This window comes from Convolutriloba macropyga, chromosome 3 (assembly GCF_964194025.1).
Source record: "Convolutriloba macropyga chromosome 3, txConMacr16.3, whole genome shotgun sequence".
Classification (NCBI taxonomy): Eukaryota; Metazoa; Xenacoelomorpha; order Acoela; family Convolutidae; genus Convolutriloba; species Convolutriloba macropyga.
This window is the reverse complement of record NC_134470.1, coordinates 12200773-12226016: the sequence shown is the minus strand read 5'-3', so window position 1 is coordinate 12226016 and position 25244 is coordinate 12200773. Positions and strand designations below refer to the sequence as shown.

Sequence of the window (25244 nt, the reverse complement as noted above, 5' to 3'; positions counted from 1 at the left end):
ACATCGGATTTGAACTAAGAAAACGGATGAGAAAGAAAAATATTGCTAATATATTTAACTACACTTCTACAATTAATTTCAAATTCCAAGTCACATATATATTCAATGTCAGAAGCGAAATGTTGAAACGACATTAGTCGTTATTTGTTGAAATTATTCCGCATTTAAACATCCTGTTAAGCGTAGCATCGAGTGAAGAAAGAACTAAGTTTAAAACTTAATCATGAATTTTGCACATCCCCTTCTAACCAGGGAAAGAATTAAGAACACAAATAAATTACATTGATATTACACAATATATTCTTCTCTGTATCAATTCATTACAGCAATTAACTCTACCTTTACGGCGTTATGTCTGAGCTTATGTCCGAATAAACTTTTAAAACTATTTTTCAAATATTACTTATGGGATCATGGAAAATGAATGAAACTCGAAACGTAATTTAGATAGATAAAAATGAGGCCGATTCTGAAAATAGGCTGCTAGAAACAAAAATTAACATTATTTGCAAATACAGTAGGCGCTGGTGGACATGAAACGAGAGCAGAGCGAGTTCCTGATAACGATAGAGTCATTATCAGCTGGTCTTCGAGTGTCGACTACTGAGGTGTTGCTGTGAAAGAGTAGAATTGACTATCTGGGTGTTGGGCGATATTTCAGCACCTATTGTCAATGTTGAAGAGGAGGACGCTAACTGTAAGTGATTGTGAGGACTGTTGGTGAGTGAAAGCGTCGAAAACTTTTCCATGCAGTGATAAAGGTTGACTAGAACTACCATGTGTACAGGCAGGCAGGAGCTACGGTCGAACGAGTAAAAAGGGTCCACGTTTAACCATGACAAGGAGTTATAGCTTTCCAATACGTGTCGTAACACAGTTGTCGTGTGATGCGAGTCCAAGGGATGAGGCTGCTTCTGGCGATCGTCGTTCATTGAGGTTGTGATGTGTAGAGCCGCTTTCAACGTTGCAGGATCTCTGAACTCGGCTAAAGGATTCGCCGACCAGAACCAGGATGGTAGTTGTCCCGTTGGAGCTGTCGAGACGTAGAAACCAAGAGCTAGAGGCTGCTGCTGCAGTTGGAAGTTTTCGGCATCGCCCTCGCTCAGCGGTAGATAGGCAGTGCATGGAGCCTAAAAAAGTCAAGAACAAATTAGATAGAATCTGAGCACACAAACTAAGCATCAGTTTCTAAAAGAAACCATATATATTACTCTTGTCAAATTATTGCACAGGCCGGCTATAACCTATTCACTTCCTCAAACCATCAGAAATATAAGTCAGACACTAGATTTACAGCCAACGAGTTGATAAATCTGAGGAGAGCTAAACAAATAAGTTTTTATTTGGTGCATCTTAGGTGCATTCCGGAAATAGTTTAAATTGATCTTAATGATTGGGAGTGGACGCGAACTAGTCAAATCAAATTTAAAGTTTTTTGGCCATATCAGCCACATTTGCATACTTTTTTGGACATGGTGGATAGGTCATCTGAATCGCCCGGCCCTCCAGTCTTTCCTCCGGCATTAGCGAGTGGGTTGTTGGCATCAGTGTCCAGTTCACTCATCAACTGTCCAATGTCATCCTGATGGTCCTCGTCCAGAAAGGTGAATACATCCGGCAACAGAATTTCCAGGTCATTCTGTACATCCAGGCCAGTCTGGGGCGTGTTAGTGACTTGCTGTTAACACGTGCCATCAATTAATAAAACCAACCACATCCACTGCAAAAATTTTCATAAGAAGACAACCAAATTGTTCCATATAGAAAATTTCACATTTCCAGAGCTCTTTCAACGAGAGCTCTAGATAGTCAACAGACAGGCTATTATTAGATTCTTACAATTTATTAGCTTCTTACAACATTAGGAAGTAATTAGATTATTACAACAGTTTTCCTTCAAATCGACGTGAAATTTAAACGAAGGCCAGACCTGGAAAGACAAAAAATCATCGAGATTCTAGATTTTTATAATTCTTATTAACAGTCTAATTCTGTCACCAATCAGATTATGATATTGATCTTGTTCATGCTACAATTGTTCAAGAAAAGAACTAAGTAACGTACTTGTGTGTTAGCACTGGTGGGAATGACGAGTACATGAGTGCAAGACACTTCTCTGGTGCCACCTGCGAGTCCACTGAGAAAGGCGGCTGACAGTCCAGAAGTAGAACTGGACAAGGAGGACTGACTGTTGGTCTTCTTGCTGCTACTCCCACTTCCCAATCCACTTCCACCGCTTCCTTCACTTCCACTGTTTCCACTTTGCGGATCTGCATCAAAAATGGAAAACACTCTAAATTCTCGATCCCGCATTAGGAAGACCACCCCCTCCCGCTTAAAAGCATAAATGGGGTAAACAAAACAGGAATACAAAAATTTTACAAAAACCATGTTTATCGCAAGATACGATTTTAAAATTGGAAACATAGCCGGTAGATTGTCGTAAATAGCTGCGGTTTCTGATGATGTTATCAGAGCTTTTTACTGACCACAACAATAATTTAAATTGAAATGCAACCAGTTTTTCGCACTCTTATTTGCGTGAACTGCCGCAAATTGAGTTCAATTAAATAAAAATGTCAAAGATGGCAACTTAGATCAAGCAGAACTCAAACTTTGAAAATTCAAATGGAATACCCATCGGACAATTTTCAATTTCTGTAATTACAACTCTTGCTAAACCTTATCAAAACCGTTCACTATACATGCATCCTTTATTGGCAATGAAACTGAAATGCGCAACAATGACGTCACTCACAAAAAAAGACATAATAAATGCTTCAAACTGCGTTCGAGAGCAATTAATCAACTAAAGATTTAAATGAAAAATATTTGTCGATGGCGTTTTGCGGTGTAAAAAAAGAGCGCACAAGAGACAAGATAAAACACATAAAGCTCCACTTAAATTTTGGCATGATCAAAATCAAAACTCGAAAGTCGCTGCAAAAAAAAGATATAAAAAGATTGACCAAAAACAACAGGACAAGTCCTAAAACACAATTCAGAGAATTAGACAAGAAACGGTTAGAAATTGCCTTTTAAAACCATTTGCAAAAAATTGCTTTAAAAACTCGTCAAAACAGAAGTGTAATTACCGAAAGTGAACAAAACTTCTCAAAAACAGAAAATCTGATCAAACATTGTTTTCAGACTCCACTTAAGAAGCAGTTTGAAAAATCTTCACGCATTAAAAATACTCGCTTTTGCTCCTTTTACTACTTCAGCGTTGCTTGAATCTTTTTGTTGTCATTCCCATGTTGACAAGAAATTAATGTAATTGAATTCTGAAAATAACACTCGACCAAAACTCGCCTCTTGGGAGTCGTAAAAAAACAGGAAACTCCAATATAGCTTACCATTTCGCAGCTATATAAACCGCTTGTTTACCTTGACTCTTCTCCAATTCCTTCGAAACAAAATGATCAATTTTCATTTCAGTTTGTTACTGTTAATTTCAGCATTTCCTGTAATTTTAGCTTCTCTTTCATTATCTGAAAACATGTTGTAAAGGAACCAAGTTCCTTTATATTTCATCTCCCCCCACACCCTCATTTTCCTCCCCCCACCTACACTTTCGTCCTCCAAAACCCTTTCATTTCATGATTTTCATTCCCCCAACCTATTTTCGTTGAAGCTTTTTATATGTTGATTTTATTGAAGAAGTCAGAAGTGGTTGACGTTCACTTTCAATATTATTTATAGTAAGGGATTTCCCGTTTTTGACCATAACTTGTGTGCCAATGGCGCGAATTATGATGTATTTATAGAGCTTGATTTGCTACCATAGTTGCGACTTTCAGAAATACAAATATTAATGAAAAGTTGTCTTGGTATGCAAGACTTAGGCCGAAGAGCATAAACATTTCTGGCGTATCCTAGGGTCAAAAAAGGACCTTTGAAACTTGCTCGACGCAGACTGGGGAATTTTTGATTTTATAGGGGGGAACTTAGACATTTGACACTTAGCACATTTTTAACTCTGGTTTTGATAACTTCACACTTTTTAATCAAAAACATCACAATCACAAATGATCAAACTGATTTTTAATCTGGCCCTAGAAGTGAAGACTGAGATGAGAGTTCTCCTGAAAAGGATGCTTGCGTGGGATGCCTAGTCACGACAGATGGGCTGGTCTTGCTTGCGGATTTGAATGTCTTCATTTCAAAGGCTGGATTTTAATAGGCGACTAGTTATCGTTGGATCAATATAGTATCTTTCCGCATTAGTTTTGAAAGGAGTAGGTCCTCCTCTAGGTGAAATTTAAAGCACCACCAACACACACATTAACTTAGGATTAGTTGCAAGGCCTGGTATGCCCTTGCTACCTTAAGGTTTATAGGAACGTGAAGTTATCCCCCCACCAGTGTCAGTAGACACACACAATAGTCGAAAGTTAACCACCACTGGTTAGGGTTCCTTCTGTCGCGCTCGAGATTCAAATAGGCAACCAGACAAACATCTAATTTATCTAAGTTTGTAAGAATTTCACTGATTAGTGGAAAAGTTTAACTCTATGCAACTTCAGATTAGCAGCATATCTGTATCAAACATCACTTAGTTATAGCGACAAGCATAAACATAGCAATCAAACATTAAACAAAAGCATTAGCTAAGCACAGTAAGCAACAGCCTAATTTAAATAATAGGTTTAACATAACAAAAACTAGAATAGGGCTGTTACAAGGAAACATAGTGCAGTAACAGTGCAGTATAAACTTTGTAAAATAAGAAAAGTCTGCTAACACAATCAACATGCCAAACAAGTCCAAAGCATCATCAACAGCAAAGAACAGCCTCAAGCAACAACTTCAGCTGAAAGTGATAGAGTGGAACGCAGTAAAAGACCTCTTCGAAGAACAAAGCAATAGTAACGAAGGTCTAAGCATACTACGTGAAACTTTGGAACTTTTGAGGTCTCAAAAAGAGCAGTTGGACAGAAGTTGCAGTGAACTCATGAAGCTACAGCTAACAAGTGAAGAGTTGACAACACTTGCTAATGAATCTGCTGAAAGAAACATAACCATGCTGAAATGCAAACAAAGAACAAAAGCACACAGAACGGATGCAAGTGACACTGAATCTGCTTTCAACACATCAGCAGCGCCTTCCCCTAATCTACTGAGAAAACACTACCCTTTACGCAATAGAGCAATGAAACAAAAGAAACATCAGTTGGCAAGCCGCAACAATCAGGAAACAAACAAAGCTGACTCGTCCGACTCAGAAGACCCTGATAATTCTCAACCCGTTTTTAACATTGAAGAGAGAGGAAGGAACAGAGAATTTCTCACAGGGGCCTTGAGAATAGATGAGGGCTGGCAAAATTCAATTCGATCGAGAGAAGAGAACCATGTTCGAGGACAGAACCAACATGAGAGTGAGGATAGATCTGGGCATTTGCAACAACCACTTTCTTTTCACATCAATAGCCAAGCTGGTCCTACCATGAGCCATAGGTACACACCACAAAATCAACAACCACTGAACAGTTGTACCGGGCATGAAGTACACTATAACAACGGCTCTAACAACAACCTATACAATGGCTTCCCGAGTTTCCCGAGTTCTCCACCAGACTGGATGCAACACCAGGCACTGATGATACAGAACACAATGAGTTTGCCCAAGATATCAATTGATAATTTCACAGGTGATCCTTTGAAATGGCACCAGTGGTTCAGCTTCTTCAAAGCGACCATTCACAACAACAGTGGCCTCTCAGACGCTCAAAAAATGACATACCTCCAAAACTCTGTAACACATAAGGCAAGAGATTCCATAAGTGGATACTCATACAATGGGGACTACTACCATGAAGCTATCGCTGAACTGACCAGAAAGTTTGGCAAACCACAGCATATTGTTGCTGCATACCTAGATCAATTGGAGAAGTGGCCGAAACCCAGACTGGACGAACCAAACACTTTTGTGAGCTTTTCATCCTTCTTGAGGAGACTGGTACAAACATTCAGGCTTCACAACTTTGAAGCTGACCTCAAGTCTTCAGCCGTCCTGAGAATGGCCAGAGACAAACTGAACGCTACCATGATAATCAGATGGAATCAACACACAAGAAGCCAAGCCTTGCTGCAACCTAACCTTACCCACTTTGCTGATTGGATTGACTCCTACGCAGAGGCGTGTGAGGACATCTCCCCACAACGGAACCAGAGAACCAGAGTGAACAGTTCTTCTAGAAGGGGGCCAGCAGATGTGTCATGTCAACTCTGCTCACAAAACCACAACCTTGGTCGATGTCCCGAATACTTGGAGAAAACAGTGTATGACCGACAGTGTTGTGTGAGAAGGTTCAATCTCTGCCCTAACTGTCTAAGAGGTCATGAAAAGGGTCTCTGTCAATCAAAAACAAGGTGCCTTGTGGACAGATGCAATGGCTTCCATCACTCAACACTCCATAGGACAGATGCAAGGCAGATGCAACAATATGCACAACCAAATGGGAACTGGAACCAAAACTCACAAAATAACTTCAGACCCCAAACCAACCAAAACCAGTCAAACTATGGACGTAACTTTAACAATGAAAACCAAAGGCAGCAGACGAGTTCAAACTACAACCAACAGAGTGGAACTCAAAACAGACATGGTGGATCTAACAGCAGTACTTCACACAGGGGCAACTGGAAAAAAATGGTTTTCACCCTCAGCCGATGAACACGCAGAACGACAACAACAACAGACAGCAGAGTAGCAATCAACGCACTGTGGCTCAGCAGCAGGCAACTACTCCGCAACAAAACTACACCTGCAGCAACCAGCAGGAGACTTCTTGGATCAGACCGCAGATTCAGTTGCAGGCAATACCAGTAACACTTTTCAACAGAGATCTTTGCATTGAAACCTACGCATTGCTGGACAGTGGCAGTGACAACACTCAAATAACACAGAAGGTTGCTGATGCACTTCAAGTTCAACAACCAAAAGACATAACCCTACCACTAGCTTCACTTCATGGTGAACACTCAGTCAAAACAGCAGATGTCATGATCGGCATAGGAGCTTTGTACAGCAGTTGTCCTGTGATCAGAATCCCTGTGTACGCAACAGCAATGGACGAGTTTCGCATGCCAAGAGTTCAAATTGAAATGTTGAATGAGATCTGCAGAGACCATTCTCACCTCCAGAGCATAAGATTTCCAACAATCAGGGACAACCGGATCGGAATACTGATTGGAGCAGACGCATTCACAGCAACAGTTCCCAGACAGTTCACAACGGGACCCACTGGTACACCATACGGAGTCAACACTCTGCTTGGCTGGACACTGACAGGGCCCATTCCTCAGAGGTACACACAGAAAAGGGTCGGACAGTCAAACAGCACAAACATAACACTTTTCAATCATATCAAGAGACGGCAAGATGATCCAGATGAAGATCTTCTCCAGCTCTTCTGGACAATTGAAGGAGTGAACTTCAATCAGTGTTCTTCAAAGGGACAGTCTTCAGATGACAAGGAGGCGGTTTCCATCCTCAATGATACCATAAGACACATTGGTGACAGATACCAGATTGGACTTCCATGGAAGAAAGACATCACACTACCTAACAACTACTTCATGGCCAAAGTTCAGTGGCACGCTCTGCAGCAGAGGTTGGAGAGGGACACAAACTTGAGAGACCGCTATGAGGAAACAATCAAAAAAGATTTGGATAAAAACTACATCACAACTGCAGACCCCAGTTGCAGACACTCTGTCTGGTACCTTCCCCATCACCCAGTGATCAACAAACAGAAACCAGACAAAATCCGCAGAGTCACAAACGCTGCTTCCAAATATAAGGGACTCTCACTCAATGATGCATTGCTGACAGGGCCGGATCTACTCTGCAACCTGCATGGCCTTCTTCTCCGCTTCAGACAGTACTCAGTGGCAATCACAGCGGACATCGAGGCAATGTTCATGCAGATTGGCATCCAACCAAAAGACCAAGACTATCTCCGTTTTCTCTGGACAGAGGATGGCAATGAAAAGATCTTCAAATACAATCGACTCATTTTTGGAGCCACATGCTCACCTTCTTGTGCGATATTTGTTCTGCAGAAGTGTGCAAATGACCACAAACAAAAACATCCAGAGGCCTACACATCAATCATGCAGCAGTTCTACATGGATGATTTCATGCAGACCTACCCTTCTGAAGAGGAGGCCCGCAGAAGTGCAGAGGAGATCAAAACTGTTTTACATACAGGAGGATTCAATCTGACGAAGTTCTTGAGCAACAGACCAGCCGCATTAGAAAACCTACTGGAAGAAGACAAGGCGGAAATGAAAGCCCAAAGAATCCTTGGTCAGACGTGGGACCCAAAAACTGACAAGTTGATGTTTGCAAAACCGAAGTTTCTCTACACAGGACAACAGATGACCCAAAGAAAGGTTCTTTCAATGGCAGCTTCTCTGTTCGATCCAATCGGACTGATATCACCCTTTGCCATCAGAATTAGATGCAGCCTCCAAAGAATCATTAAAGAGGGAAGAAACTGGGATCAACCTGTGTCAGAATGCTACCAACAAGAACTACAGGAGTGGATGGATGAGTTCGACAACATGACTCCAATTGAAATTCCCAGATGCTTGATTCCCAGCACCAATGGAACCCATCAACTTCACACGTTCACTGATGCCTCAATGAGTGCAATTGCTGCCATAGTTTATGTGAGGACAACGAACGCCGATGGATCTTCCACATCCCGATATGTGATCAGTAAAACAAAAGTGGCACCGATCAAGCAGTTGAGCATTCCAAAACTGGAGTTGGAAGCTGCAACACTTGGAGCAGAGCTAGCTGGGTTCTGTGAGAGCGAGATGACAACTACAATAAGTTCAAAACACTTTTGGACAGACAGCACAGCTACACTTGGTTGGATACAATCCAAGCAAAGACAGAAAATGTACATTGCCAACAGATTAACCAAAATTCACGAGAATTCCAACCATGAGAATTGGAGACACATACCTGGAAAGATGAATCCCGCTGACCATGGAACAAGAGGCCTCACCCCATCAGACATACCAAAGCTGTGGCTCCAACCACCGGACTTTCTGAGCAAACCTCAAGACTCTTGGAATTTTGCCGAGGACAGTGATCCCCACATATGCGCCACACAAGCGACACAACTTCAGACGCCGGTCATTGAGGTTGACAAGTTTTCAACATGGAGTCGACTGCTCAACTCTACTAGAATGGTGTTCCAGGCAATAAGACGCTTCAGGGCAAAAGTTCGAACTAGAAGACAAAACAAATCACCTGAGACATCCAACACTAACACTTTTGCATCAGATGAGAACAGGGCAAGGAACTACCTCATCAAAATGTCCCAAAACGAGTTGTTCTCAGGAACAATTTCTGCACTGTTGAAGGGAGGCAATCTTGAGAAAGGAGACAAGCTGATGCCCTTCACACCCTTTCTAGATGAAGACGGACTCTTGAGGGTAGGAGGAAGACTCAACAAGGCACCTCTAACCTACAATGCAAAACATCCCCTTCTTCTCCATAGCAGGAGCAAAATTGCAAGACTGTTGATTGAAAAGGCGCACCATGACTGTGGCCATCAGGGTGTGGAACATGTGAAGGCTCACCTGCAACAGACATTCTTGATGATTGGATTGAGAAAAGTGCTGCGAAGTCTGGGGAAATACTGTTTCATTTGCAGACGATGGAGGGCAGACAATGTGAGACCTAAGATGGCCGATCTTCCTAAATTCAGATTTCCAGATGCAAACAAGCAGTACCCTTTCGTCAACACAGGAATGGACATGTTTGGACCTTTCTACATTGAGGACAAGAGAGAGGGCACCCAGATGCACTACGTCTGCTTGTTCACATGCCTGGTCACCAGAGCTGTCCACCTAGAAGTATGCCATGACCTCTCAACTGATTGTCTTCTCATGACAATCCGCAGATTTGTCTCACGACGTGGATACCCTGACCTCATTGTGAGTGACAATGGCAAAAACTTCATTGGAGCCAACCAAGCAATGAAGTTAAAGTTCCAGAGAAGCTACAAGCCAGACAATGAGTACATCAGACTGCAATTGGCTCAACAGAACATTCAGTGGACTTTCAACCCTCCATTGGCACCACACTTCGGAGGAGTCTGGGAGAGGCTGATACAGACCGCGAAGAGGAGTCTACTAATAGTGCTGGGCAGTCGGAAACTAACACTCTCAGTTTTCCAGACAGTTGTGGCAGAGGCCGAGGCAATTTTGAACTCCAGGCCATTAACTCATGTGGGCTGCAGCATCTCAGATGAGGGACCACTTACTCCGAATCACTTCCTCCTTCGCCGACCTCACATGTGTTTGAAACCTCTTGTGAACAGCAACCAGCGGTTCTCCACTAAGGACTTCAAGTTGACGCAGACACTACTTGATCACTACTGGAGCAGGTTGCTGAAGGAATATGTTCCTGAGCTCAATAAGAGAACGAAGTGGCAAAGATCACATGATGAGCTGGATGAAGGTGACATTGTGTGGGTGCTCAGGGAGTTCACACCCAGAGGCATCTGGCCTCTTGGGAAGATTGTGAACGCACACAGAGGTTCAGACGGGATAGCCAGGAGTTTCGACATCCAGACGGCTACAGGAATGGTACAAAGACCAGCAGTAACCCTAAGCCGTGTGTTCCCACAATCGTCAGGTGCGCCGGAGGGTCACTGAAACAAGTTCATCGAAACACACACACACTCACACACACACACACACACACAAAACTCAATGTCGGAATGAAAACTTTTTGCTTTATTGTGTTTACATTTTCATATCAAATGCTTGCTTTTGTTGCCGGGAGTGTAAAGGAACCAAGTTCCTTTATATTTCATCTCCCCCCACACCCTCATTTTCCTCCCCCCACCTACACTTTCGTCCTCCAAAACCCTTTCATTTCATGATTTTCATTCCCCCAACCTATTTTCGTTGAAGCTTTTTATATGTTGATTTTATTGAAGAAGTCAGAAGTGGTTGACGTTCACTTTCAATATTATTTATAGTAAGGGATTTCCCGTTTTTGACCATAACTTGTGTGCCAATGGCGCGAATTATGATGTATTTATAGAGCTTGATTTGCTACCATAGTTGCGACTTTCAGAAATACAAATATTAATGAAAAGTTGTCTTGGTATGCAAGACTTAGGCCGAAGAGCATAAACACATGTATTTTAAAGAGGAACCTAAGAAGAGTCATGCCCTCATAAATAGATTCTGAATTTGATTAACTTTTACCAACGTAAAGTGATCAAATATAACAACAGACGATTTCGATACCTTCTGGTGAGCTCCTCTTCAGTCCATCTGCGAAAAATAAGTTACTTAGAATGACCCTTGGCCCATAAGTCAGTATTACAGCAATTACAATATTTCGCAACCGTTGTAACTTAGCTTCTGGTTTTGAGATTGTTACCACTTCGTTGCTTGTATAGCAGTAAGCTTAATGAATATAAAATCAGGCAAGACAAGTGACTTCAGTAAAGTAGACATAATAATAGTTTGGATGCTTGTTTCTGTACTAGGGCTTTTAACACAACACACGTTTCCTCAACTCACTATCAAAACAGATCTTTAGCGCTACTTCCAAGACAGGCGCCAAATAATCAAAAACGTCGCGCTAATATTGAATGAATTCCAACCACTTAATTGATAAATATCGAGTAAAAACGGTGCTTGTAATACAGCTGCTCGGAGTTCTGATTGCGGCAAACTTTTATCATACAAAAATTAGGAGCTCAGGTATTGAATTAAATTGGTCAGCACCGAAAACATAAAACAACATCAAAGCCAAGAAGAGTTAATTCGAGTTGCATTTGATTGCAAGTGACATGGAAAATTTTGCTGAAAGAACATTAAAAACCTAATCCTATCGTCTTTAATAGTCAGAAGATAAACTTTCGTTTCGGAGAGTGGCCATCTTTTCCACATATCTCACTGATTGAAACCTTCTAAACTGAATCACATTTATACAAAACAGCATGGAAGGTTAGAAAGCGGTAACACAAAATGAGCATAGCTACACCTACCAAAATAGTCTTACTATACAATGATTTTATACCTCCTCAATAGTTTTGGCGAAACTTAAAGAGACTAGTAAAGCTTTCAGAAACACTGGACAGAGACTTAGGTCCCTCAGGCAATATCCGTCACTGCGGACAAAAGGCGATATAGATCGAAACGTAAAAACATAGCCAGCAAATTGCCGGGAAATTGCCGCCATTGACGCACATCGGGGTTGAAACCGAAAAAAAAGAAGAGAAAAATGAAACAATTTGTTTCTAAGTGTCAACAAGAGTTCTAAATTGGTGTGCAGTTTCAGTTAGTTTCTAAAATAATAGTAATTCAGCTTCTAAACCGAAGAACATCAAGCCTAATACCAGATAGCAATCGCTCAAATCAACTTCGATAACCTAATGCACTATGACTTAATGACAGGGCTTTATCTGTTTTTTTATTTTGCTCTTTTCACCTTGACTGTACTCACTACATTACAAAATTCAACATGTGTAAGAATTTATAAGCCATTCAGTTGAAACAGCAAGCGAGTAAGACAAGAGCCAACTGTGAAAACCGTAATTTATGTAGAACAAAAGCGTGAACGAACAAAATGAAATTAACAGAAACCGACTCCTTAATTGAAGAGCTTCAGATTTAAAAAATATTTCAAAAAGACGATAGTAAACAAATCACTACAAAAATCTTGAAACAAATTTATTTCACTTCCATTATAGAAACATAACAGATTAAACGTCGGAAGAATTGCTCTCAAACGACTAGTGGGAGATCTAATCAATTGCAGCCTGCTTCAGTCGGGGGTGGGGGAGGAGGGAGGGAGGGGAGCCTAAATGGGACCAAGAAGTTCAATAGTGCGCTTCAAATAACCACATTAGAGGTTAACATATACCACTATTAAGAATTAAAGGTAAAAACTACACCAGTTTCGGCGCGCTTTTCATTTGACTTTTAATATTAAATTGCCGCCAATTGAGTTCTGCTGCTTGAAATTGTGATTGAGAGAGAATTTTAGATCACGCGAAACGCAAAAAGTCAAGGGCGTCAAAGTCACTCGAAAAATCAAAATTGTCAAGCAAAAATTTTGCACAAAAAAGACACGTTTATATTAACTTCTATGAACTTCGTTCAAGAGCAATTACATATAGAATGATCGAAGTTATTATGTCTCACAACGTCAACTGTGAGAGACCTTTACATAATGGGAGTTTGGACCGCAAACCCAACCTTGTAGAAAGCCACTGAGAGACTAAGTAAAAGGACAAAAGAACATTTGACGAATTTCCTTATACGATGACATTGAAAAAAGGTGGAATCAAAGACATTGTAACAAGCAACTAAAAATGAACCCTTCAATTTTTATCCTCGAACTATCCACTAAATGAAAGCAAATATGAGTTTTAATGAAAACAATTGGCGGACCAACGAAGCACAAGGAGCAACGAAATGAACGCAACGAAAAAAAGTCAAAACCTTCTCAAACAAACGGTTTCAAAGTAAAAAAAAATCTGCACTGAGCGTAAACCATTAAACAGATTCAATTATGCACAAATAGGGACCAAATGAGACCGATCATCAATTAATACGCGTTAGAACAACAAAAGACAATTACAAAAATACGAAAAACCACAAGAATGTTTTCAGAACCAGGCTTGCCAAGGTCGTGAAAAATGTTAGTTACGAAAAAAAGATCAAATTGATTCAAAAATGACTCACTGGAGACTCGAGATGCCTGTCATTAGTGACACTAAGTGACGAGCAACTAAAACAATACAAGAACTCGCAAATATAAGTCAAACAATTTTTGAAAACAATTCGTGACAAAAGTCGGTAAAAACTTTAGTTTTGAATCGCAAATATTAGATTAGCTCAAAAAAACCTAACAGAAAGGGCAAATGAGACCGATCATTAATGATGAGACTAAGTGACAGAAAACAAAAACCAGTGAAATCCAAAAAAGATGTTATTTGAAAGCAGGCCATGTCAAAGTCACCAACTCTGAATCATAGGAGATATTTCGAGCCTGTCTATAATGAGACCAAATGAAGGAACGATAAAAAGAACGATAAAAGATTTTAAAAAGCCAAGAATTAGTTTTCTTTTTGAAAAAAAAAATCTGTCAAACTCGGTAAAACCGTTAGTTTTCAATTCATATCTGTAAAAAATTTTAAGTAGGACTGAAAAGAGATCCGTTGAGACCTACCTATAATAACACTAAATACCAAAAACCACAGAAAACGCCAAAATAGAAAAAAAAATCTCAAATTTCATGAAGAGAAATAACGTCTAAGCTTATAAGAACCATTAGTTGCCTTTTGAATGGCTGACACAATTGCAACTATGCATTATTAGAACAGAAGCATGACATTTTTTGTAAAGAAAATTGTGACAGAAGCAAAGTGAGAGTACTAAACGTAAAAAAACCCGCTCTCAAAAAACCAAAACTATGTTTAAACACCATTTTCATTTCATTGTAAAAGCAGTTTGAAAAGGTACGCTCAAAACTACTTTATTTTCGCGCTACCTTAAACTACTTTATTTTCGCGCTACCTTAAACATTAAAATCACTACCTTAAACTGACTTCTCATTGAAAAGAAAGTTGAAAAAAGTGTGAGCAGATCTTAAAACAACACAGAGAACCAATACACTTGAAATTCTTTGAATTGCAAAAAGGGAGCGCCATTCAACTATTAATTCCTTTCAACTAATAGAACCATACAATTATCAAACGTTTTGGTGACCTCATTGAATTTCACATCATGTTTTATATTCTTTCATTTCTTAGATGAGCGCAACATTTATTTTTATTGAGTAAGAAAAGTCATTTATGGTGAAAAAATCACACGAATTACCTAAAAAAACTCATTCAGAAAGTAACAAACGATGTCACACATATAAAATATTGCTTGCTAGAAGCTACTGCCAATAAGTAATTTAATTCAAGATAGAAACTAATCAAGATAATCATAAGAGAAACAGTTGGATAATTATTTAAAAATGAAAAATATATCTTTTGAGGTTTGCGACGTAAAAAAAAAACGAACACTGAGCGCCATATGTAAAAGAAACAAAAATTGCAACGATACTAGCTCTTCATTTTGCATCTACAGTTTGTATCTACCATTTGCAATATAATCGACTAGGGTCGGAAGAATTGCTTTTATACGACTAGTGGGAGCTCAAATCTATTGCGGCCGGCTTCAGTTGGGAGGAACTAAATTCAATAAGGCGGGCTCCAAATGACATCAGTAGAGATTATTATATATCAGTATCAATACTAATAAAAAAGAAAGTGATAAATTACACCAATTTTGGCGCAATTCAAACTGGACTTTAGTTGTGAACTGCCACCACTTGAGTTCAGCTGCTGACTTGTTAATGAGAGGAGAGAGATCACACATCACGCAAGATCAAAATTTACTTAAAAACTCAAACAGACAAGCAAAGATTTTGCATAAAAAGACCAACACAAATACAACAATTGCTTCAAACTTTGTTCGATAGCAGTTAAAAACAAATGCGTAACTCTTCTAAAATTTGGGACAGCAAGAAAAGCAAAAAGTAAAGGCGTCAAAAAGTTGAAGTTTACTAAATCACTCTCAGTGAATGAGATGAGACTCTGACTCCCACAACTCTAGTTTTAATTTTAAACAATTTCGAGAGCCAGTAAACGAGCAGAGAAACTACTGAAAAATAGCACAAATTGTAGAGCAAACTAACCATTTGAAACCTAAATCTACAACATATTCTCAACTGAAGTAATCCATTCAATTCGCAGTTAAAAACATAAAACCGACTGAAGTCGGGCAAGTAGCCCTCGAACAACAGATCGTGAACTTCAATTCAAAGGCTTTAGCATGGATGAATATTTCTGTAAGGGTGCAGGAACTACCACTTGTTATGGACTCAAACCCGGCCTCCGACATTCTGGACTGCAGCACTTACCACTCGACTAAACGGCTTTTATGATCTCTAGTTTACTATCGCTTTGGATTTAGCAACGCAGACTTAATTTCTAATTGAGAGCAATTTAGGTCAACCAAAAATTGACAAGTCAAGCGTGAAAAAGTCACTCAAGACGTTCAATCGAAAGAGTTCTAGCAGATCCGCCAAGCAAAATCTTTGCATATTGTGAAAAAAAATTGGCTACAGACTGCCGGAGTAGCTGCGAAATAATTAAATTTGCGCGCCGTATATCAGGTATGATCAAAATCTAATCCAACAAATTACCTAATATCTTTGGCTAAAGAGAGTGATAAATGACGTCAGGCGCGCAAAAATAGTTAGTGAGAGAAAAAATTCAATCATAAACTTTTTTATCTTTGCTGTGTGAACAATTTTAAAATGAAAAAAGTGCAACATCAGGGGGGACGGTGAGAGGAGAAAAACGACCAACAGGACTAATATAATTGCTACAGACTTCGTTTGAGAGCAATTAAAAATATAGCTGGCAGATTGCGAGAAAATAGCTGCAATAGCTCCGTTGATCTGCAGTCTCAAAAAACAGTAAAAAAGAGACCAAAAAAATTCGTCTTTTCATTGAAGGCTGATGCTATATTTTGATTAAATATCTGTAACAGTCTTTGCTGCCTCTATTAGCTGCTCTCTAATAACCTACATTTAGAGTGACATGCACACATTTGACCTTATCTCTTTGAATTAAATTAAATAACATACCCGGTAGATTGGCGGAAAATAGCTACCGTTGATTCCAATAAGCATGATTGGGATTGAAAGAATAGAAGATATAGAAAAAAAGATTTTTGTACAAAAACAATTTTTAAGTCCGATTTATTTTGATGGCATTTCGTAGTTGAACATAACGTACTTCTGTTTCTTAGAGAGAGGCTACAGGGGCTACTATCAATACCAATAAGCATTAGAGATGGTAACTAAGACTTATAGGAACGACGTTCAAATAGCGGGCATCAAAAATTGGGCTTTATGGGTTTATCCCGTTTCTACTTCTGACTTCAATTTTTTATACTGACTCTGTTCATTTTGAATTGCTTTGCTGATCAACTGATGTTCAGAATCACTTTTAGTAGAATGAGAGGAGAGAAACTAGCCTAGAGAAGTCAAAAAGATATCACACAAAATGTTGAAAAAGCGGCAAAATGAGGTAAAGCGAAACATTTTTTTATTCGACGAAGTAAAAAAAAATAGGAGCGCTATAATAGCCGGCTGAGAAGATGAGGGCGGCTATTAAAAAGTCAATTTCAAAGTGAGGAAGTCATTTTTGTGATTGAGGTGAATCACGCAAATGAACAAAAAACTCGCTCCACTAAGAGCGAAAAATGACGTCACGCACGCACTTCAGTTGAAATTGCATGAACGAATGAACAGAAAGCAGATTTGAAACCGGTTGTGACGTCCTATGGTCGTAACAAAAATCGCGAGGGTGCAAGAAATAAAAAACGCGAGGGTCCAAGAGAAGGCCAATAATAGCCCCAGCTATCGCTGTGCGGCTATTAAACAACATAGCAGAAATTCTTAAGAATTTTTATTGACCAGACAAAAAAATAGACCTAAACTGGATATGAATGGATTGGGAAAAACGTTTAGAAAAAAACTGCTCAAAAACCGAAACAGTAAATACCCTAGTCGAGTTGCCTCATGCAAAGAAGACCTGCATGAACATAAAAAGTCTTTCAAGCTTTTAAATTCGACTCAGAGCAACCAAAAGCATCCATCCATAAAAATGCACTTTATCAATTGCTAGGACCAAAGGGTACTTACCATGAAACAGTTGCAAGTGTGATGCTGCCTCAAGAGACACCAGGCACACAGACAAGATAGAGGCAGAGCAGGAAGAAGAGCCATTAGATGCTGCTGCACTACATGCCTCTGCCTGCAGTTTGCATGTAGTACACACACTCTTCAGTGACTGTGAGTACTTGCTCAGCGATAGTTTGCTCAACATCGTCTGCCAATCTAGTTGAACACAAGTTTTTGTTAAAGGTTAAAAAATTCATCTTGGTTCTTTATTCAACATACTCGGCAGTCAGCAAATAGCCGCGATGGACCATTTCGGTAGCCGTAATAAGAAAGCAAACACACAAAAGAATAGTTCTGTCGTTGATTTGATTTTAATGGCGAACGGGTCAAAAACGTCTATATGTGGGTGCATCATATCATAGCTTTAGACCAATTTATTGTTTGTAACAATACAGGTAAGATATTGTAATTTCATAATAGCTTTTCAACTTGATTTTGCTGTGGTCTCTTCAGTATAGTGAGACGCTATTTTGCAACACGGTAATTGCAGGTTAGGATATGAAAAGGAAGAATTTTATTGGGCATTATGGCATTGGGTATTTTGGAAGATGAAAATTTTTGACACGAGGTCAATTTTTAAGTAACTTACTCAATGGCGCTAAGTTCATTACTTCTTGCAACTCAGTACATACCTTTAATCTCGCCGTGGCCAAGGCGTCCGAATCTGCCGATGACGACCCTCCAACACATTGCACTTGTGGAGATGACTGATAACACGAACTCCCACACCTTCTCAAGACCAGCTCCCCTTCGCTCCATCTGCTGTTGTTGCTGTTGCTTCGCAGATGTCGACCTTCGCCTGTTTGTCGAACTCGAGGGCAACACACTTTCAACATTAATTGTATTCACATGCAAAATCTGACCAATCAGATCCGTACACGTCACCAGTATCCACCTATGATCATGTGATAGACAGTAAGTCACGAAGAGAACGTTTGTATCCTGTCCCGAATTCGTCGAATCATTATTGGCAAAGTCGGTGACCATGTTGAGTGTTTGATGTGAGGTTGAACTATTGCTATCTGAGGTAACTTTGGTCGGCATCAAAGTGTAGGGAGGGGTGAAGGTGGTCGCTTTAAGCCCATACTTCGCATATTTTCCGCTCTTATCAGCTGAAGGTCCGAAACTTGTGAGCGATTTGCAAGGCACGAGGCGAAGTAAGTTGGTACTGCACTTGGAGTATATAGAAAAGCAATAAGCCTTTAAAAGCTTCCTGTTAATAGCGTAATTTCTCCAACTTGTGAATGAATTAACCGTCGACAAGGGCAGTAGTTGTAACACACACTTCTGCTGTAAATGCTCTGGAAGTTTTTCCACAATTGTCTGAAAAGTCTTCAGACAGGCTAGTGATGATGCAACAGAAGCATTTGATGGGGTTGTTTTATTAGAGTTCATATGTGAAAAGGGGTCTATCATGTATATGACTAGAGTGCTGGGTTGACTCTTGTTTCTGTTCAAATAGCTGCCCGAGGAAATGGGCGAGCCTTCTATCACATTGTTAGCCGGGATTGTGTTGCTGTCTTCAGTCTTCATTGTCGGGGAGTGGACTGTGCTCAATGGTTCTTTGAAAGGAGAAGAGCCATCCAGGTATCTAAATGCTACCACGATAAGCACACAACAATATCATCTCGAACAATCAAAGTTAATCGAAATCCTCTCGAACGACAGGCAGAGGCTTGATTTAACTGCAGTAGTCTGCTTCAGCAGGGAGGGTGGGGATGGGGAGGGGTTGTAAGAGACTAATTACTTCATAAAGGGACTTCAAATGATAATACTAGAGTTTATTTTAGCCTAGTTTTGTAGTGTAAGAAATGAAAGCAATTTTGGCCCTCTAACTAATTTTGATCAGCATTTTCTGGTTCTAATCGTACCGCAGAGCAAATTACTTGAAGGGTACCTTTGAATTCCCCTCCTACATATTTTACCGTTATTCATCTTGACCAGAATGCATCTGCAACTTTGCTTCAATACAATAATTGTTACGAAGTAACACAGAATGCAATCAAAAACCCTCAACAAAATATAGTGAGTACTAACCCATTGTGGAATTCCCCACTCCTGACATTGTTGTTAAAGGCAGCATTACTATCATTATGACTACCATACTCTTCCTTCACTGTAACACCCTCTTGACCGCTGTGGTTGGCATTAAGCGACGCAAAGTACCCTCCACTCGGTTCAAAGTTCACATTCTCGATTAAATGTTTCAACTGCGACTGGCAGGAACTGGCAAATGATAGCAACTTCTCGCGGCATTGCGTACTGTTGGCTAGTGTATTCCACCAATCAGAATCGGCACCTTGAGGCATTCCCGCGGTAGCTCGTCCTGTCGTTGAGAACATGTTCCCATTGGTTCCAATGTTGCCACCTGGTTCTTTCTTATCCTCTGCGGATGCACTATCCCTGACAACTAGTATCCCTGATTTCTGGTACATCATTATGTCCAAGTGGTCCAGGCCACCAATGGAAGCAGAGGGCACTTGCGCCGGCACATGCACACCCATTTGACACGTCTAAAAATCACTTCGGAATTACGTGTCTACGCAGTTGCAAGTACTGTGAACATGGAGTATACTGGGTTCGAGCCGGAACCTCTTTTATAGTTCATTCTCTTGTTCTTTCTTGTTCCTGGAGGCTTCGTTTCTCTATCCATGTTGTTATTGCACTAGTAGAGCTTCTCTGTGAGGTTACGTCAAGTTTATCTTATGATACAAGATTGCTATTCAGTATATACATAGAATGTTATTTCGAAAATTCTGCCTTAGTTTATCTGGGGCTTCAAGTCAATTGAAAAAGATCTCCGGTAATAATTGAAGTAATAAAAACAAACCGACTATTGTCCGACAAATTGCTCCCGAACGACAGGCGGGGCAATTTAATTCAAGGGCTGTAGCCTAGATAAATTTTTGTTTATGGGTGCAAAAAATTCCGCCGAGGGTGGGATTCAAAAAGCGACCTCCTTTCAACTCTGGGTGACTTGTACACTTAGAGAAGACACGTTAGCTTCCAAGCAAAAAGATCGTATTAAAAAGTTTACAGGACTGATATAACTGCTACAAATTTTGTTTGAGAGCAATTAAAAATCAAGATTTCAAGCATGTAAAATTCTGTCGAAAAGTGGTAGAAAGTGGTCGAAACGGTCAGACGAATACTCAACCGTACAGAAAATTGCTTTAAAAAGACCTACAGGTCAATCGGCCTAAAATAATTGATACAAATCCTATTTAGTTTACTCGAAAAAAAATTAGTTTATTTAAACAACAGCTGGCAATTATTATTTCATAGGATAGATACTTTTGATATCACACTGACCCAGGCGTTTTGAAAAATCACACCCGAATGCACTTGGCAAGCATTAGGCGCTATTCAGCAGCATCACCAAGAGCGCAACCGTTACAAACATAATCGACACGCCGGAAAAAATTCCTCCACAAAAGACAGCCGAGGGATTGACTTTGGCAGGTACTAGCTTATAGCTGAAACCTAAACCTTATATCAACTGCACACAAAAATGCCCCTCAAGAGCTTCGACTAATCGCTTACTTAGAGACCACTAAGGCTCTAAGAACCTAACCAACTAACGTGGGCGACATGCTATCAAATAACCGGCGATCAGTTGGCGTCGGTAGTAGAAAACTGGGGCTTATGAATTCTAGCATTAGGGGGAGCTCCCCATAGCTAGCAGTAATTACAAACAGAGGACTTGAATTCGGTGGGTGTGACATTAATCTTAGCAATCTCTAGAGGAAAAAAACACTGATCAGTGAGCGCATTAGTGAGCTGAATATCTGACGTTTTTAGAACATAGGAGCGTTTGATTGGCAAAATGAAACCAATAGGGAATGTTCCGGAATTTATTGTCCGAAAAACAAAATGCAATTCTGCCTTAAATGGGAGATTAATTTTAATCAGACGCGTTTATGTTAAAATCACTTGAAAACTAAAACTATGACTTCAGTATGTTTATACTCTTTAAAACAAGTCGAATGGTTGACAAAAAGGAAGAAATAACAAAAACAAATTATCCGCGAACCATTTTTTTTGGTAATAATCAAAGCCGAAAGTTGTTTTCGAAGAAATATTAAGTTTGTGATCATTAAAGAAATCGGTCAACATATTTCCCTGAAACTCAGGCCACACTAACATTCGACGTCAATCGTACAATTGAGTTGGTGACAGGTAGAAATCATCGAGCAATTTTTTTACAAGATTTTGAAGAGTTATCAATCAGCCAAAATGATAGTCGACGGAGATAAAAAATTAAAACCACCATTAGACCACTGACAGTCCTTGCTACGGCTACTGAGCTGCAATTGAGAACATAGCCGGCATATTGCCAGAAAATAGCCGCGATAGCTTTGTAGATCTGCAGTCTTAAAAAGATAGTAACATAGCTGGCAGATTGGCAGAAAATAGCCGCAATAGCTTTGTAGATCTGCAGTCTCAAAAAAAACAGTAAAAAAGACAGACAAAATCATCTTTTCATTGAAGGCTGATATGTTATATTTTGATTATGAATCTTTATAAGTTTTTGCTGACTCTATTAGCTGCTCTCAAATAACCTTCATATAGAGTGACAAACACCCATTTGACCTTATCTCTGAATTAAAGTAAATAAAAGTCAATTTCAAAGTCAGGAAGTCATTTTTGAGAGTGAGGTAAGTCAAGTGTGATCAAAAATTTAATCACGCGAATGAAAAAACTCGCTTCATTAAGAGCAAAAAATGACGTCACACACACACTTCAAATGAAATTGCATACAACGAATGAACAAAAAGCAGATTTGAAGTGGTTGTGACGTCATATGTTCGTAACAAAAATCGCGACGACGAAATAAAAAAAACATAGCAGGACAAGTCCTGACGTACAATTCGAAAAATTTTCATTGAGTAAACAGAAAACTAGACAGAGAACAGACTATGAATGATTTGGCAAAACCAGTTAGAAAAAAATGCAACCCAAAAAATCGAAAACAGTTAAAACATAGCTGGCAGATTGCCAGAAAGTCGCCGCAATAGATTTGTAGATCGGCCGTCTAAAAAAAACAGTAAAAAAGACAGACCAAAAAAATTCGTCTTTTCATTGAAGGCTGATCTGTTATATTTTGATTAAAAATCTGTATAAGTTATTGCTGCCTATTAGCTGATCTCAAAACATAGCCGGCAGATTGCCGGAATAGCTGCGAAAGAATAGACCTGGGTGCCATATAATAGAGATAGAAACAGATACAGATCTAAATTGAAAAAAAATCGACGCCGCTCAAAAAACTAGGCTAAAAAACATTCAGCGATAAATTAATAAAGCTTGCCAAAATTCATTCCACAGAAGTCTCTTATTAGAGACCTTTGCTGCAGATATGAGTTCCTTTGACCTTAAACAAATTCAAATTAAACTTAAGTTTTAAAGTGCAAAAGTCAAATTATTGAGTGAGGTAAGTCACGTATAATCCAAATCTAATACGCAAATAACCTAAAAACTTTCGCTAAATCGAGTGAGAAATGACGTCACGCGCGCAAATGCCGTTAGTGAGAGGAAGAAGTCATTCAGAAAATTTGACTTTTTCAGCATTGTTGTGTGAACAAATGTAAAACGAAAAAAGAGCGTCAGACGACGAAACAAAAAAACATAGCAGGACAAGTCCTGACGTACAATTCAAAGAATTTTTATTGACACAACAGAAAACTAGACCTAGAACGGACTACGAATGGATTGGGAAAACCATTTTAAAAAATCAGATCAAAAAATAAGAAAAACAAAAAAACAATGTCAAAAAAACCACAAGCGAGAAATGAAGATTTAATTCAAACAAATAACTAGGCCTAGAATGAGCTGTGAATGGATTGGGAAAACCATTTAGAAAAAAATCCAATCCAAAAAATCGAAAGAAACAGTAAACAAGTGGAATTGCCGCATGTGAACAAAAAACCACTAGCGAGCAAGAGAATTTTTGTTCAAACACCGTTTTCTCACTCTACTTTAAATTTAGAGCGAAAAAATTTCACGCCGCAAAACCACTCGCTTTTTTCCTCCACTTCTTGTTTCGGCGTGACCAAAATCACTACTCCAATTTGACTTCAAAAATCATGAAAATGTGTGAACAGATCTTAAAAAAAAGACAGCGCCCCAATACAATTCAAATTCTTTGAATTGTAAAAAATCAAGAGCACCGCAATATAGCTACGCTCAGCTTACAGCTTCGCAGCTATAATAACCTTCATTTAGAGTGACATACACCCATTTGACCTTATCTCTTTGAATTAAAGTAAATAAAAGTCAATTTCAAAGTGAGAAAGTCATTTTTGAGAGTGAGGTAAGTCAAGTGTGACCAAAAATTTAATCACGCGCATGAACAAAAAACTCGCTCCACTAAGAGCGAAAAATGACGTCACACATGCGATTCAGTTGAAATTGCATGAACGAATGAACAAAAAGTGGCTGTGACGTCATATGGTCGTAACAAAATCATGACGACGAAATAAAAAAACCAAGAGAAGGCCAATAATAGCCCCAGCTATCTCTGTGCGGCTATTAATCAAAGTGAAACTGCCGCATGTGAACAAAAACCGCAAGCGAGAAAGCGAAATTTTGTTCAAACACCGTTTTCTCACTCAACTTTAAAAAATTAGAGCAAAAAAATTTCACGCCGCAAAACTACTCGCTATTTCGCTCCACTTCCTGTTTCGGCCTGACCAAAATCACTACTCCAATTTGACTTCAAAAATCATAAAATGTGTCAGATCTTAAAAAAAAGACAGCGCCCCAATACAATTCAAATTCTTTGAGTTGTAAAAAACCAAGAGAAGGCCAATAAAAGCCCTAGCTATCGCTTAGCGGGTATTAACAAGAAAACAACTCACTTGACAGGATAAACGATCCCTATCAAAACTTAGTTTCAACCAGTGTCCTCTGAGAGCTCTTATTAAAGAAAAAGAGCAAAAATACTTAGAAAAAGTTAAAACTTAGAAACTTAAGGATGCTAACGTCACTACATGTAGGAGGCAAGAAAAGTGGGCAGACGGAGGAGTTCAAACATAGCTGGCAGATTGCCACAAAATAGCCGCAATAGATTCGTAGATCGGCAGTCTAAAAAGACAGTAAAAAAGACAGACCCAAAAAAATTCGTCTTTTCATTGAAGGCTGATCTGTTATATTTTGATTAAAAATCTGTATAAGTTATTGCTGCCTCTATTAGCTGATCTCAAATAACCTTCATTTAGAGTGGCACCCACCCATTTGACCTTATCTCTTTATCTATTAAAGAAAATAAAAGTCAATTTCAAAGCGAGGAAGTCATTTTTGAGAGTGAGGTAAGTCAAGTGTGACCAAAAATTTTATCACGCGAATGAACAAAAAACTCGCTCCACTAAGAGCGAAAAATGACGTCACACATGCAATTCAGTTTAAATTGCATGAACGAATGAACAAAAAGTGGCTGTGACGTCAT

General features: G+C 39.4%; 2 protein-coding genes across 4 annotated transcripts in view; one reads left to right on the top strand and one right to left on the bottom strand.

Annotated features, from left to right (window-relative positions):
- LOC142335952 (histone acetyltransferase type B catalytic subunit-like) overlaps window positions 1-25244 on the top strand; it is a 182460-nt gene that overhangs the window by 93221 nt on the left and 63995 nt on the right. The window lies entirely within an intron of this gene.
- LOC142335945 (mediator of RNA polymerase II transcription subunit 13-like) overlaps window positions 28-25244 on the bottom strand; it is a 177974-nt gene continuing 152757 nt past the window's right edge. For both annotated transcript variants that reach the window (XM_075384355.1, XM_075384356.1), the window contains exons 15-20: window positions 19838-20313; window positions 18433-19391; window positions 17762-17956; window positions 2065-2270; window positions 1463-1678; window positions 28-1130 (exon numbers count right to left, since the gene is read on the bottom strand). In XM_075384355.1, the coding sequence (XP_075240470.1) occupies window positions 579-1130; window positions 1463-1678; window positions 2065-2270; window positions 17762-17956; window positions 18433-19391; window positions 19838-20313 (2604 nt within the window). In that variant the 3' untranslated portion in view covers window positions 28-578. The remainder of the gene's footprint in view (window positions 1131-1462; window positions 1679-2064; window positions 2271-17761; window positions 17957-18432; window positions 19392-19837; window positions 20314-25244) is intronic.